The sequence below is a fragment of the Crinia signifera genome, chromosome 5, assembly GCF_055691185.1.
Source record: "Crinia signifera chromosome 5, ASM5569118v1, whole genome shotgun sequence".
NCBI classification, from domain to species: Eukaryota; Metazoa; Chordata; class Amphibia; order Anura; family Myobatrachidae; genus Crinia; species Crinia signifera.
Window position 1 is genome coordinate 7,148,488 of NC_139221.1, and position 13,980 is coordinate 7,162,467.

General features: G+C 49.6%; 1 protein-coding gene across 4 annotated transcripts in view; it reads right to left on the reverse strand.

The window, feature by feature from the left end:
• Window positions 1-13,980, reverse strand: part of CSPG5 (chondroitin sulfate proteoglycan 5) — a 104,355-nt gene that overhangs the window by 88,732 nt on the left and 1,643 nt on the right. For 3 of the 4 annotated variants that reach the window (XM_083186580.1, XM_083186579.1, XM_083186581.1), the window contains exon 2: window positions 8,161-9,787. In XM_083186580.1, the coding sequence (XP_083042706.1) occupies window positions 8,161-9,787 (1,627 nt within the window). The remainder of the gene's footprint in view (window positions 1-8,160; window positions 9,788-13,980) is intronic. The other variant, XM_083186582.1, reaches the window with a different exon arrangement.

Below are 13,980 nucleotides of genomic sequence, written 5' to 3' on the forward strand. Positions count from 1 at the left end.
GTACACAGGTAAGTAGTGATTATGAGGTGGAGGATGGTAGGTACACAGGTAGGTAGTGATTATGAGTTGGAGGGCGGTAGGTACACAGGTAGGTAGTGATTATGAGGTGGAGGATGGTAGGTACACAGGTAAGTAGTGATTATGAGGTGGAGGGCCGTAGGTACACAGGTAGGTAGTGAATATGAGGTGGAGGGCCGTAGGTATACAGATAGGTAGTGATTATGAAGTGGAGGGCCGTAGGTACACAGGTAGGTAGTGAAGGTAGGTAGTGATTATGAGGTGGAGGGCCGTAGGTACACAGGTAGGTAGTGATTATGAGTTGGAGGGCGGTAGGTACACAGGTAGGTAGTGATTATGAGGTGGAGGGCCGTAGGTACACAGGTAGGTAGTGATTATGAGGTGGAGGATGGTAGGTACACAGGTAGGTAGTGATTATGAGGTGGAGGGCTGTAGGTACACAGGTAAGTAGTGATTATGAAGTGGAGGGCCGTAGGTACACAGGTAGGTAGTGATTATGAGGTGGAGGGCTGTAGGTACACATGTAGGTAGTGATTATGAGGTGGAGGGCGGTAGGTACACAGGTAGGTAGTGATTATGAGGTGGAGGGCCGTAGGTACACAGGTAGGTAGTGATTATGAGGTGGAGGGCCGTAGGTACACAGGTAGGTAGTGATTATGAGGTGGAGGATGGTAGGTACACAGGTAGGTAGTGATTATGAGTTGGAGGGCGGTAGGTACACAGGTAGGTAGTGAAGGTAGGTAGTGATTATGAGGTGGAGGATGGTAGGTACACAGGTAAGTAGTGATTATGAGGTGGAGGGGTGGAGGTACACAGGTAGGTAGTGATTATGAGGTGGAGGGCCATAGGTACACAGGTAGGTAGTGAATATGAGGTGGAGGGCCGTAGGTACACAGTTAGGTAGTGATTATGAGGTGGAGGGCTGTAGGTACACAGGTAGGTAGTGATTATGAGGTGGAGGGCCATAGGTACACAGGTAGGTAGTGAATATGAGGTGGAGGGCCGTAGGTACACAGTTAGGTAGTGATTATGAGGTGGAGGGCTGTAGGTACACAGGTAGGTAGTGATTATGCGGTGGAGGGCCGTAGGTACACAGGTAGGTAGTGATTATGAGGTGGAGGGGTGGAGGTACACAGGTAGGTAGTGATTATGAAGTGGAGGGCCGTAGGTACACAGGTAGATAGTGATTATGAGGTGGAGGGCTGTAGGTACACAGGTAGGTAGTGATTATGAGGTGGAGGATGGTAGGTACACAGGTAGGTAGTGATTATGAGGTGGAGGATGGTAGGTACACAGGTAGGTAGTGATTATGAGGTGGAGGATGGTAGGTACACAGGTAGGTAGTGATTATGAGGTGGAGGATGGTAGGTACACAGGTAGGTAGTGATTATGAGTTGGAGGGCGGTAGGTACACAGGTAGGTAGTGATTATGAGGTGGAGGGCCGTAGGTACACAGGTAGATAGTGATTATGAGGTGGAGGGCCGTAGGTAGACAGGTAGGTAGTGATTATGAGGTGGAGGGCCGTAGGTACACAGGTAGGTAGTGATTATGAGGTGGAGGATGGTAGGTACACAGGTAGGTAGTGATTATGAGGTGGAGGATGGTAGGTACACAGGTAGGTAGTGATTATGAGTTGGAGGGCGGTAGGTACACAGGTAGGTAGTGATTATGAGGTGGAGGGCTGTAGGTACACAGGTAGGTAGTGATTATGAGGTGGAGGGCCGTAGGTACACAGGTAGGTAGTGAATATGAGGTGGAGGGCCGTAGGTATACAGATAGGTAGTGATTATGAAGTGGAGGGCCGTAGGTACACAGGTAGGTAGTGAAGGTAGGTAGTGATTATGAGGTGGAGGGCCGTAGGTACACAGGTAGGTAGTGATTATGAGTTGGAGGGCGGTAGGTACACAGGTAGGTAGTGATTATGAGGTGGAGGGCCGTAGGTACACAGGTAGGTAGTGATTATGAGGTGGAGGATGGTAGGTACACAGGTAGGTAGTGATTATGAGGTGGAGGGCTGTAGGTACACAGGTAAGTAGTGATTATGAAGTGGAGGGCCGTAGGTACACAGGTAGGTAGTGATTATGAGGTGGAGGGCTGTAGGTACACATGTAGGTAGTGATTATGAGGTGGAGGGCGGTAGGTACACAGGTAGGTAGTGATTATGAGGTGGAGGGCCGTAGGTACACAGGTAGGTAGTGATTATGAGGTGGAGGGCCGTAGGTACACAGGTAGGTAGTGATTATGAGGTGGAGGATGGTAGGTACACAGGTAGGTAGTGATTATGAGTTGGAGGGCGGTAGGTACACAGGTAGGTAGTGAAGGTAGGTAGTGATTATGAGGTGGAGGATGGTAGGTACACAGGTAAGTAGTGATTATGAGGTGGAGGGGTGGAGGTACACAGGTAGGTAGTGATTATGAGGTGGAGGGCCATAGGTACACAGGTAGGTAGTGAATATGAGGTGGAGGGCCGTAGGTACACAGTTAGGTAGTGATTATGAGGTGGAGGGCTGTAGGTACACAGGTAGGTAGTGATTATGAGGTGGAGGGCCATAGGTACACAGGTAGGTAGTGAATATGAGGTGGAGGGCCGTAGGTACACAGTTAGGTAGTGATTATGAGGTGGAGGGCTGTAGGTACACAGGTAGGTAGTGATTATGCGGTGGAGGGCCGTAGGTACACAGGTAGGTAGTGATTATGAGGTGGAGGGGTGGAGGTACACAGGTAGGTAGTGATTATGAAGTGGAGGGCCGTAGGTACACAGGTAGATAGTGATTATGAGGTGGAGGGCTGTAGGTACACAGGTAGGTAGTGATTATGAGGTGGAGGATGGTAGGTACACAGGTAGGTAGTGATTATGAGGTGGAGGATGGTAGGTACACAGGTAGGTAGTGATTATGAGGTGGAGGATGGTAGGTACACAGGTAGGTAGTGATTATGAGGTGGAGGATGGTAGGTACACAGGTAGGTAGTGATTATGAGTTGGAGGGCGGTAGGTACACAGGTAGGTAGTGATTATGAGGTGGAGGGCCGTAGGTACACAGGTAGATAGTGATTATGAGGTGGAGGGCCGTAGGTAGACAGGTAGGTAGTGATTATGAGGTGGAGGGCCGTAGGTACACAGGTAGGTAGTGATTATGAGGTGGAGGATGGTAGGTACACAGGTAGGTAGTGATTATGAGGTGGAGGATGGTAGGTACACAGGTAGGTAGTGATTATGAGTTGGAGGGCGGTAGGTACACAGGTAGGTAGTGATTATGAGGTGGAGGGCTGTAGGTACACAGGTAGGTAGTGATTATGAGGTGGAGGGCCGTAGGTACACAGGTAGGTAGTGAATATGAGGTGGAGGGCCGTAGGTATACAGATAGGTAGTGATTATGAAGTGGAGGGCCGTAGGTACACAGGTAGGTAGTGATTATGATGTGGAGGGCCGTAGGTACACAGGTAGGTAGTGATTATGATGTGGAGGGCTGTAGGTACACAGGTAGGTGGTGATTATGAGGTGGAGGGCCGTAGGTACACAGGTAGGTAGTGATTATGAGGTGGAGGGCCGTAGGTACACAGGTAGGTAGTGATTATGAGGTGGAGGGCTGTAGGTACACAGGTAGGTAGTGATTATGAGGTGGAGGGCCGTAGGTATACAGATAGGTAGTGATTATGAAGTGGAGGGCCGTAGGTACACAGGTAGGTAGTGATTATGAGGTGGAGGGCCGTAGGTACACAGGTAGGTAGTGATTATGAGGTGGAGGGCCGTAGGTATACAGATAGGTAGTGATTATGAAGTGGAGGGCGGTAGGTACACAGGTAGATAGTGATTATGAGGTGGAGGGCCGTAGGTACACAGGTAGGTAGTGATTATGAGGTGGAGGGCCGTAGGTACACAGGTAAGTAGTGATTATGAAGTGGAGGGCCGTAGGTACACAGGTAGGTAGTGATTATGATGTGGAGGGCTGTAGGTACACAGGTAGGTGGTGATTATGAGGTGGAGGGCCGTAGGTACACAGGTAGGTAGTGATTATGAGGTGGAGGGCGGTAGGTACACATGTAGGTAGTGATTATGAGGTGGAGGGCCGTAGGTACACATGTAGGTAGTGATTATGAGGTGGGGGGCCGTAGGTACACAGGTAGGTAGTGATTATGAGGTGGAGGATGGTAGGTACACAGGTAGGTAGTTATTATGAGTTGGAGGGCGGTAGGTACACAGGTAGGTAGTGATTATGAGGTGGAGGGCCGTAGGTACACAGGTAGGTAGTGATTATGAGGTGGAGGGCTGTAGGTACACAGGTAGGTAGTGATTATGAGGTGGAGGGCCATAGGTACACAGGTAGGTAGTGATTATGAGGTGGAGGGCCGTGGGTACACAGGTAGGTAGTAATTATGAGGTGGAGGGCGGTAGGTACACAGGTAGGTAGTGATTATGAGGTGGAGGGCCGTAGGTGCACAGGTAGTTAGTGATTATTAGGTGGAAGGCCGTAGGTACACAGGTAGGTAGTGATTATGAGGTGGAGGGCCGTAGGTACACAGGTAAGTAGTGATTATGAAGTGGAGGGCCGTAGGTACACAGGTAGGTAGTGATTATGAGGTGGAGGGCCGTAGGTACACAGGTAGGTAGTGATTATGAGGTGGAGGGCCATAGGTACACAGGTAGGTAGTGATTATGAGGTGGAGGGCCGTGGGTACACAGGTAGGTAGTGATTATGAGGTGGAGGGCGGTAGGTACACAGGTAGGTAGTGATTATGAGGTGGAGGGCCGTAGGTGCACAGGTAGTTAGTGATTATTAGGTGGAGGGCCGTAGGTAGACAGGTAGGTAGTGATTATGAGGTGGAGGGCGGTAGGTACACAGGTAGGTAGTGATTACGAGGTGGAGGGGCGTAGGTACACAGGTAGGTAGTGATTATGAGGTGGAGGGGTGGAGGTACACAGGTAGGTAGTGATTATGAGGTGGAGGGCCGTAGGTACACAGGTAGGTAGTGATTATGAGGTGGAGGGCCGTAGGTACACAGGTAGGTAGTGATTATGAGGTGGAGGGCCGTAGGTACACAGGTAGGTAGTGAATATGAGGTGGAGGGCCGTAGGTACACAGGTAGGTAGTGATTATGGGATGCGGTCATTCGTCAGACTGCATTTAGGTCTACAGTCATTAGGTCGACCCCACTAGGTCGACTGGCAGGAAGGTCGACCTGACTTAAGGTCGACATGGGCCAAGGTCGACATGACTTAAGGTCGAATTTGCATAAAGGTCGACATGAGGAGGGTCGACTGGTCATAAGGTCGACATGGGTTTTTCACTGTTTTTTTGAGCCGACATGTGCCGACAGGCGGTATTTCATGCCCTACCATCCACTAGGGCATGGTGGGAGAATAAAATAGTGTGCCGAGCGCAGCGAGGCACCGTGCCCGAAGCATTGCGAGCGAAGCGAGCGATGCGAGGGTCCGATTCTCATTGCCAACTGTGTCCATGTCGACTGTGTCGACATTCGGATAAAAAAACAGTGAAAACCCCATGTCGACCTTATGACCAGTCGACCTTCCTCATGTCGACCTTTATGCAAATTCGACCTTAAGTCATGTCGACCTTGGCCCATGTCGACCTTAAGTCAGGTCGACCTTCCTGCCAGTCGACCTAGTGGGGTCGACCTAATGACTGTAGACCTAATTGCAGTCTGACGAATGATCCCATTCCGTGATTATGAGGTGGAGGGCTGTAGGTACACAGGTAGGTAGTGATTATGAGGTGGAGGGCCGTAGGTACACAGGTAGGTAGTGATTATGAGGTGGAGGGCGGTAGGTACACAGGTAGGTAGTGATTATGAGGTGGAGGGCCGTAGGTGCACAGGTAGTTAGTGATTATGAGGTGGAGGGCCGTAGGTAGACAAGTAGGTAGTGATTATGAGGTGGAGGGCGGTAGGTACACAGGTAGGTAGTGATTACGAGGTGGAGGGGCGTAGGTACACAGGTAGGTAGTGATTATGAGGTGGAGGGGTGGAGGTACACAGGTAGGTAGTGATTATGAGGTGGAGGGCCGTAGGTACACAGGTAGGTAGTGATTATGAGGTGGAGGGCCGTAGGTACACAGGTAGGTAGTGATTATGAGGTGGAGGGCCGTAGGTACACAGGTAGGTAGTGAATATGAGGTGGAGGGCCGTAGGTACACAGGTAGGTAGTGATTATGAGGTGGAGGGCCGTAGGTACACAGGTAGGTAGTGATTATGAGGTGGAGGGCCGTAGGTACACAGGTAGGTTGTGATTATGAGGTGGAGGGTGGTAGGTACACAGGTAGGTAGTGATTATGAGGTGGAGGGCTGTAGGTACACAGGTAGGTAGTGATTATGAGGTGGAGGGCGGTAGGTACACAGGTAGGTAGTGATTATGAGGTGGAGGGCCATAGGTACACAGGTAGGTAGTGAATATGAGATGGAGGGCCGTAGGTACACAGGTAGGTAGTGATTATGAGGTGGAGGGCCGTAGGTGCACAGGTAGGTAGTGATTATGAGGTGGAGGGCCGTAGGTACACAGGTAGGTAGTGATTATGAGGTGGAGGGCCGTAGGTACACAGGTAGGTCGTGATTATGAGGTGAAGGGCCGAGGGGCAGGATGCGGTCTCCCTATGGATCACCACATGTATTAAGGTGCCCATACACGGTACACTTATTGTATGCACTTTGTACTAGATCACAGCACATACTTTCTGAGCTGTGCGATGGGATGTGCGCGGGAGTGCGCATATCATCGCACACGGCAATGGTAACATGTATGGGCACCTTAAGAAATGCCCGCAGCAGATATCGGAGGCACCGCTGGCCCTTTAGGGTGCACACGGCTGCGATGGTACGGTATGTTGCACATTAAACATGACGCCAGTGGGCACCGGCAATCCGCGCTGATGGGGATTCTGTCCGATGTTGGAATAAATTCCCATCACTCAAGTGTGCGATTAGCTTCATGAAACAGCCTGAGGGGGGCAAACATCTGGTATAAAGGAGGACACCCCCCCCCCCGCCGCCGCCTCCGCAGCCCATTTACAGATGGAGGCAGATTGTTGTGCAGATGTGTACTGATCCCTACTGAGCACTCCCACCACCTCTTCCTGCACGGCTACTGCACATCCTCGGACACGTGGAGTATATAGATCATCTATATATATATACAGTATATGTCTAGTGTCCATTTGTGTGTCTCCGTAGCACTGCCATCTGTTGGCAGCGAGTGAAACTACATCTTTCTCTCTCACACATGCCCAAACACAGAGGCAATGACAATGGAAGTGTAGATTTAGTAAAGCTTCTTGCCCATAGCAACCAATCAGATTCTGTCTAGCATTTTCTAGGGGCCAATAAAAAAGGACAGCTGGATCTTGATATCTAGAAGCTTTTGTACAGCACTTTTCTCCAAACATAAGGATTTGTCCTTTAACAAACTTCGAGGGGGCATGATATAAGGGTACAACCTCTGAGGGGACAGGCTCTGAGGGGACAGCCTCTGAGGGGACAGCCTCCATGGGGACAGGCACTGAGGGGACAGCCTTCAATGGGAGAGCCTCCAAGAGGACAGCCTCAGAGGGGACAGCTTCCAAGGGGACAGCCTCCGATAGGACAGCCTCTAAAGAGACATCCTCCGAGAGGACATCCTCCGAGGGGAAAGCCTCCAAGAGGACAACTTCCAAGGGGGCAGCCTCAGAGGGGACAGCTTCCAAGGGGACAGCTGCTCAGACGACAGGCTCCAAGAGGACGGCCTCTGAGGGTATAGCCTCCGACAGGGCAGCCTATGAGGGTACATCCTCTGAGAGGAGAGCTTCTGAGGGGACAGCCTTTGGCAGAAACCAAGTATAGGCTTTCAGTGGCAATGAGACACCATAGCATCAGTACAAAGGCTCAGGTTGGTGTGGCCTCTTTTATACATCTCATTAAAGTCATGTGACACAGATGGGTGGGGCCTGTTCATTAAAAAACAGACAGAGTGTGTCTGAATACTGGGGAATTTACCATTACTTCTAAAGAGGACGAATTAAGCTGTTGCCCATAGCAACTAGTGAAATTCCAGCTACTACTACTATCTATTTAGTACACTTTATAAACTGGTAGCTAGAAGCTGAGCAACATCTCTCTCCAAGGCTTGATATATCTTAGCATGGACAATGTCCTACCTGCACAAGGCTCCTGCGTTATCCACAATGTAGCACTGCCCTCCGTTGTAGCAGTAGGTGGGATAGATCTCACAAAGGGACTTGCACGAGTTGTTGCGCCTTACAAAGCCACTTCTGCACTCCGTGCTGTTCTCGCTAGTCCCAGACATGGTCTGCGTTTGGTCCTTGTTCAGATCAGGGTGAGACTTGGGGAAGAGTTCCCCCTGGAAGAGAACATCTTGTCTGCTGGTGGGTTTCTCGTCAACCATTACAGTCCGCACCTTTGGAGTTAGTGTAGCAGCTTTGAGGACGTTACCAGCTTCCCTTGCAGCCATGTCATCTTCCAAGTCATCAGCTTCCTCAAGGTCATCCTCTTCCTCTGCATATTCAAAACCCCCCACCTCATATTCATCTGCATAGAAAGAAGGGGTGGGGTAAAAGTATGAGTCATCGAAAGGAGAGAAGTCATCGTAATACAATGGTTTGTGCCAAGGTGCCAGCTTATCGTGCTGTGTCTTGGTGGAGTCCCCACCAGCAAAGGGGGAATCTGGGAAATGAGGAAAAGGCCAGTGCTCGTCTATGTCAGAGGGGTCATTATAATCTATGTCTATAAGGTCAGATGGGGACTCATTGGGTTTTGATGGACCATTAGGTGGGACACTAGTAGGAGATAAGTCAGCTGGTCTGCTTTCGGTCACCACTGCAATGTCAGTGCTCTCTTGAACCCCCTGAGCTGTGGACTGACTGGGAACTTTCTCCAAAACTGTTAATGACCCCTGAGGTTTCCCTGCCTCAAAACTGACTTCTTTCCTGGGCTTGTCTGGATTCTGACTGCGAGGTTCAGTACCTGGAGGAGTTGGTGGCTGCAGGGTGGTTTCTCTGGACACTTGCAGGAGATGGTCAATTTCCGCAGAGTCCGGGCTGATGGCTTTATCTGTGGATGGGTTTATCATTGCATTGCTTCCAGTGGTAGAAGTCTGGGATGGAGTGGAGGTGGCAATGCCCCTCAGCTCGCCTAAGTCCCATTCTGTTTTCAGGGAGCCGGAGTGTGTAACTTGACCTGAAGGCATCTTTACACGTGGGTCCCCACTCCCTGAGTCTTCTTGGCTTTCTGACATGGATGGTTTATCTCCTTTGATCAAACTCTTTCTAAATTCCCAGTCGACAGTTCCATGCTCAACAGGCCACCCCAAGTTCGTCACGGACTCCACACTTCCCCCATTGCTCTCGAAAAGCAGTGACCTTGAGGGTGGTTTCCCGTTAATGACATGTTCCCCACCACATCCCGGACAAACGGATGACTCGTTGTTGTCTATATTTATGCCAGTGGGTTGGTACTCCAAAGTGCTCACTGTATAGGGTAGACTGCCGGCTTGGCCAGTGGGAGCTGCTGAAGATGCCTGGACTTCAGTGGATGCAAGAGATGTGTGTGGTGGCTTTTTCTGGGGTATCTTTGCCTTAGTTATCCTCCAGGGTTTATTGTCCAAGAATGAGTTCTCCCCACCAGACCTGGTCTTCTGGGCCAAGGCCTTCTCTACATCTAATGTCCCCTTTTCCAGAAGAGAAAGAAGGATCTCTGCAGCTGGCGATTTATGTGAGATGTCCCCTTCCACGCTGAGGTTCACGAGACCCGTTCCATTTGTGGTGTCTGGCTCAAGGGTAGAGGGTCAATGAAAGACAAAAAGAAAAGGAAAGACAAAAAGAGATATTTCAAATGGTGTCATGAAAGAAGTCTGTTTATTGCAATTAGTAAATGAGTGCCGCGTCTTTCCTATATGACGGATTATCTATTGATTGTTCTAATAAAGCGCAGCATAGAATGAGACCGAGCACCAACGCCCATGAATACTAAACACAAGAGTCATTTCATAGGACATTATTGAAGAACATTATTCACAATCAACTCTTAGATGCTTTCTTTATTAGCGCATCCCTGCTGAGCACCATATAGCTGAGGATCATATAGCTGAGGACCATATAGCTGTGGGCCATATAGCTGAGGACTATATAGCTGAGGACCATATAGCCGAGCACCATATAGCTGAGGACCATATAGCTGAGGACCGTATAGCTGATGACCGTATAGCTGAGGACCATATAGCTGAGGAGCACATAGATGAGCACCATATAGCTGAGGAGCACATAGATGAGCACCATATAGCTGAGCACCATGTAGCTGAGGACCATATAGCTAAACCCCATATAGCCGAGCACCATATAGCTGAGGACCATATAGCCGAGAACCATACAGCTGAGCACCATATAGCTGAGGACCATATAGCTGAGTACCCTACAGCTGAGCACCATATAGCTGAGGACCATATAGCTGAGCACCATATAGGTGGGGACCATATAAATGAGGACCATATAGCTGAGCACCATATGGCTGAGCACCATATAGCTGAGGACCAATTAGCTGAGAACCATATAGCTGATGATCATATAGCTGAGCACCATACAGCTGAGCACCGTATAGCTGAGGACCGTATAGCTGAGGACCATATAGCTGAGGTTCACATAGATGAGCACCATATAGCTGAGCACCATATAGCTGAGGTCCATATAGCTGAGGACCACATAGCTGATGACCGTATAGCTGAGGTCCATTTAGCTGATGGCCATATCGCTGAGCTCCATATAGCTGAGGGCCATATAGCTGAGCACCATATAGCTGAGGTCCATATAGCTGAGGACCACATAGCTGATGACCGTATAGCTGAGGTCCATTTAGCTGATGGCCATATCGCTGAGCTCCATATAGCTGAGGGCCATATAGCTGAGGGCCATATAGTTGATGGCCATATAGCTGAGGACCATATAGCTGAGGACCTTATAGCTGAGGGGGCCATATAGCTGAGAGCCATATAGCTGAGCGCCACATAGCTGAAGACCACATAGCTTAGGACCATATAGCTGAGCACCATATAGCTGAGGACCATATAGCTGAGGACCATATAGCTGAGGGCCATATAGCTGAGCGCCATAAAGCTGAGGGCCGTATAGCTGAGGGCCATATAGCTGAGCCCCATATAGCTGAGGACCATATAGCTGAGGGCCATATAGCTGAGGGCCATATAGCAGAGGACCATATAGCTGAGGGGCATATAGCTGAGGGCCATTTAGCTGAGCACCATATAGCTGAGGATTATATAGCTGAGGGCCATTTAGCTGAGCACCATATAGCTGAGGACCATATAGCTGAGCACCCTATAGCTGAGGACCATATAGCTGAGCACCCTATAGCTGAGCCCCATATAGCTGAGGACCATATAGCTGAGCACCCTATAGCTGGGGACCCTATAGCTGAGGACCCTATAGCTGAGGACCATATAGCTGAGCACCATATAGCTGAGGGCCATATAGCTAAGCGCCATATAGCTGAGGGCCATATATCTGAGCACCCTATAGCTGAGGACCCTATAGCTGAGGGCCCTATAGCTGAGGGCCCTATAGCTGAGGGCCATATAGCTAAGGGCCATATAGCTGAGCGCCATATAGCTGAGGACCCTATAGATGAGCACCCTATAGCTGAGGACATTATAGCTGAGGAACATATAGCTGAGGACCCTATAGCTGACGACCCTATAGCTGAGGACCCTATAGCTGAGAGACCCTCCAAGGCTCCGCAGAGGGAGGCACCGCTCCTATAGGGCCACGTATGTGAGTGACTGAGAGACCCTCCAAGGCTCCGCAGAGTGAGGAACCACTCCTATAGGGCCACGTCTGTGAGTGACTGGGAGACCCTCCAAGGCTCCATAGAGGGAGGCACCACTCCTTTAGGGCCACGTATGTGAGTGACTGGGAGACCCTCCAAGGCTCCGTAGAGGGAGGCACCACTCCTATAGGGCCACGTCTGTGAGTGACTGAAAGACCCTCCAAGGCTCCGTAGAGGGAGGCACCACTCCTATAGGGCCACGTCTGTGAGTGACTGGGAGACTCTCCAAGGCTCCGTAGAGGGAGGCACCACTCTTATAGGGCCACGTCTGTGAGGGACTGGGAGACCCTCCAAGGCTCCGTAGAGGGAGGCACCACTCCTATAGGGCCAGGTCTGTGAGTGACTGGGAGACCCTTCAAGGCTCCGCAGAGGGAGGCACCGTTCCAGAGTACAGCTGGCCATCAATCATCCATGGTTAGCAAACATCGATGGTTTCCTACCGATGGTTGATGCTTTTACCAGAAATGGGATGGAAAATAGCCCAACACAGTGCTACACTGCGCAACTGGGAGCCATCTAAAGCTTTAACCATCAATAGGTTCCCCCCCGATGGTTAAACAGCATCAACCATCGATTATTAACCTGCTGATGGACAACCTTACACGGAGTGGGGTCCGACACCTTTCTCCGCCCACCATGTGACACAAATATGAAGTCATAAACCCAGCGCATCCATCGGAGCCAATAATCTATAAGGGTTACATGTAACATGTAATACAGTCACATGACGTAACATGTAATACAGTCACATGACGTAGCATGTAATACAGTCACATGACGTAGCATGTAATACAGTCACATGACGTAACATGTAATACAGTCACATGACGTAGCATGTAATACAGTCACATGACGTAACATGTCATACAGTCACATGACGTAACATGTAATACAGTCACATGACGTAACATGTAATACAGTCACATGACGTAGCATGTAATACAGTCACATGACGTAGCATGCAATACAGTTACATGACGTAACATGTAATACAGTCACATGATGTAACATGTAATACCGTCACATGACGTAACATGTAATACAGTCACATGACGTAGCATGTCATACAGTCACATGACGTAACATGTAATACAGTCACATGACGTAACATGTAATACAGTCACATGACGTAACATGTAATACCGTCACATGACGTAACATGCAATACCATCACATGATGTAACATGTAATACAGTCACATGATGTAACATGTAATACCATCACATGATGTAACATGTAATACCGTCACATGACGTAACATGTAATACCGTCACATGATGTAACATGCAATGCCATCACATGATGTAACATGTAATACAGTCACATGACGTAACATGTTATACAGTCACATGACGTAACATGTAATACCGTCACATGATGTAACATGCAATACCATCACATGACGTAACATGTAATACAGTCACATGACGTAACATGTTATACAGTCACATGACGTAACATGTAATACAGTCACATGACATACAGCGGAATATAAGCCTATAAGGCGGTTTCCCCAGCCAGCCTGTAGTGAGAGGCTTATCATCAGTCTCCGGCCACCACAATGGAGACAGAGACACCTCAGCAGATACAGACTGACAGGCCATGGTGGCACAGACACTGTATGATCGTATCCATGACCAGGATGAGCTTCAGTGTATGGAGGCATGGGCCAGCACTTCCCACAGCAACACAACATGACTGGGTGTATTCTACATTCAGGGCACGTGTCATTACCTACACATCAGTTACCATGTCAGGTGCTCTGTCTGCCCGGCTGCCCCCTAGGACTACCCTCATTGTGCCGGGACCCATAATGCAGCAGCTACGTGGGTGCTCAGGGGACTGGGGGATACAGCGTGAGGGGTACAGGGTGGGGGGTGGGGGGGAGATTGGACAACATCAATATTGTGTCTATGTATGTGTGTGTGTGTATGTGTATCTATGTGTATGTATGTGTGTGAGTATCTGTGTATGTTTGTATATGTGTGTGTGTGTGTGTGTATGTATGTGTGTGTGTGTGTGTGTGTGTGTGTGTGTGTGTGTAAGTATGTGTGTGTGTATGTATGTGTATATGTGTGTGTGTGTGGAGGGGAGGGGAGGGGGGATAGTTAACCCTCCGTACACCA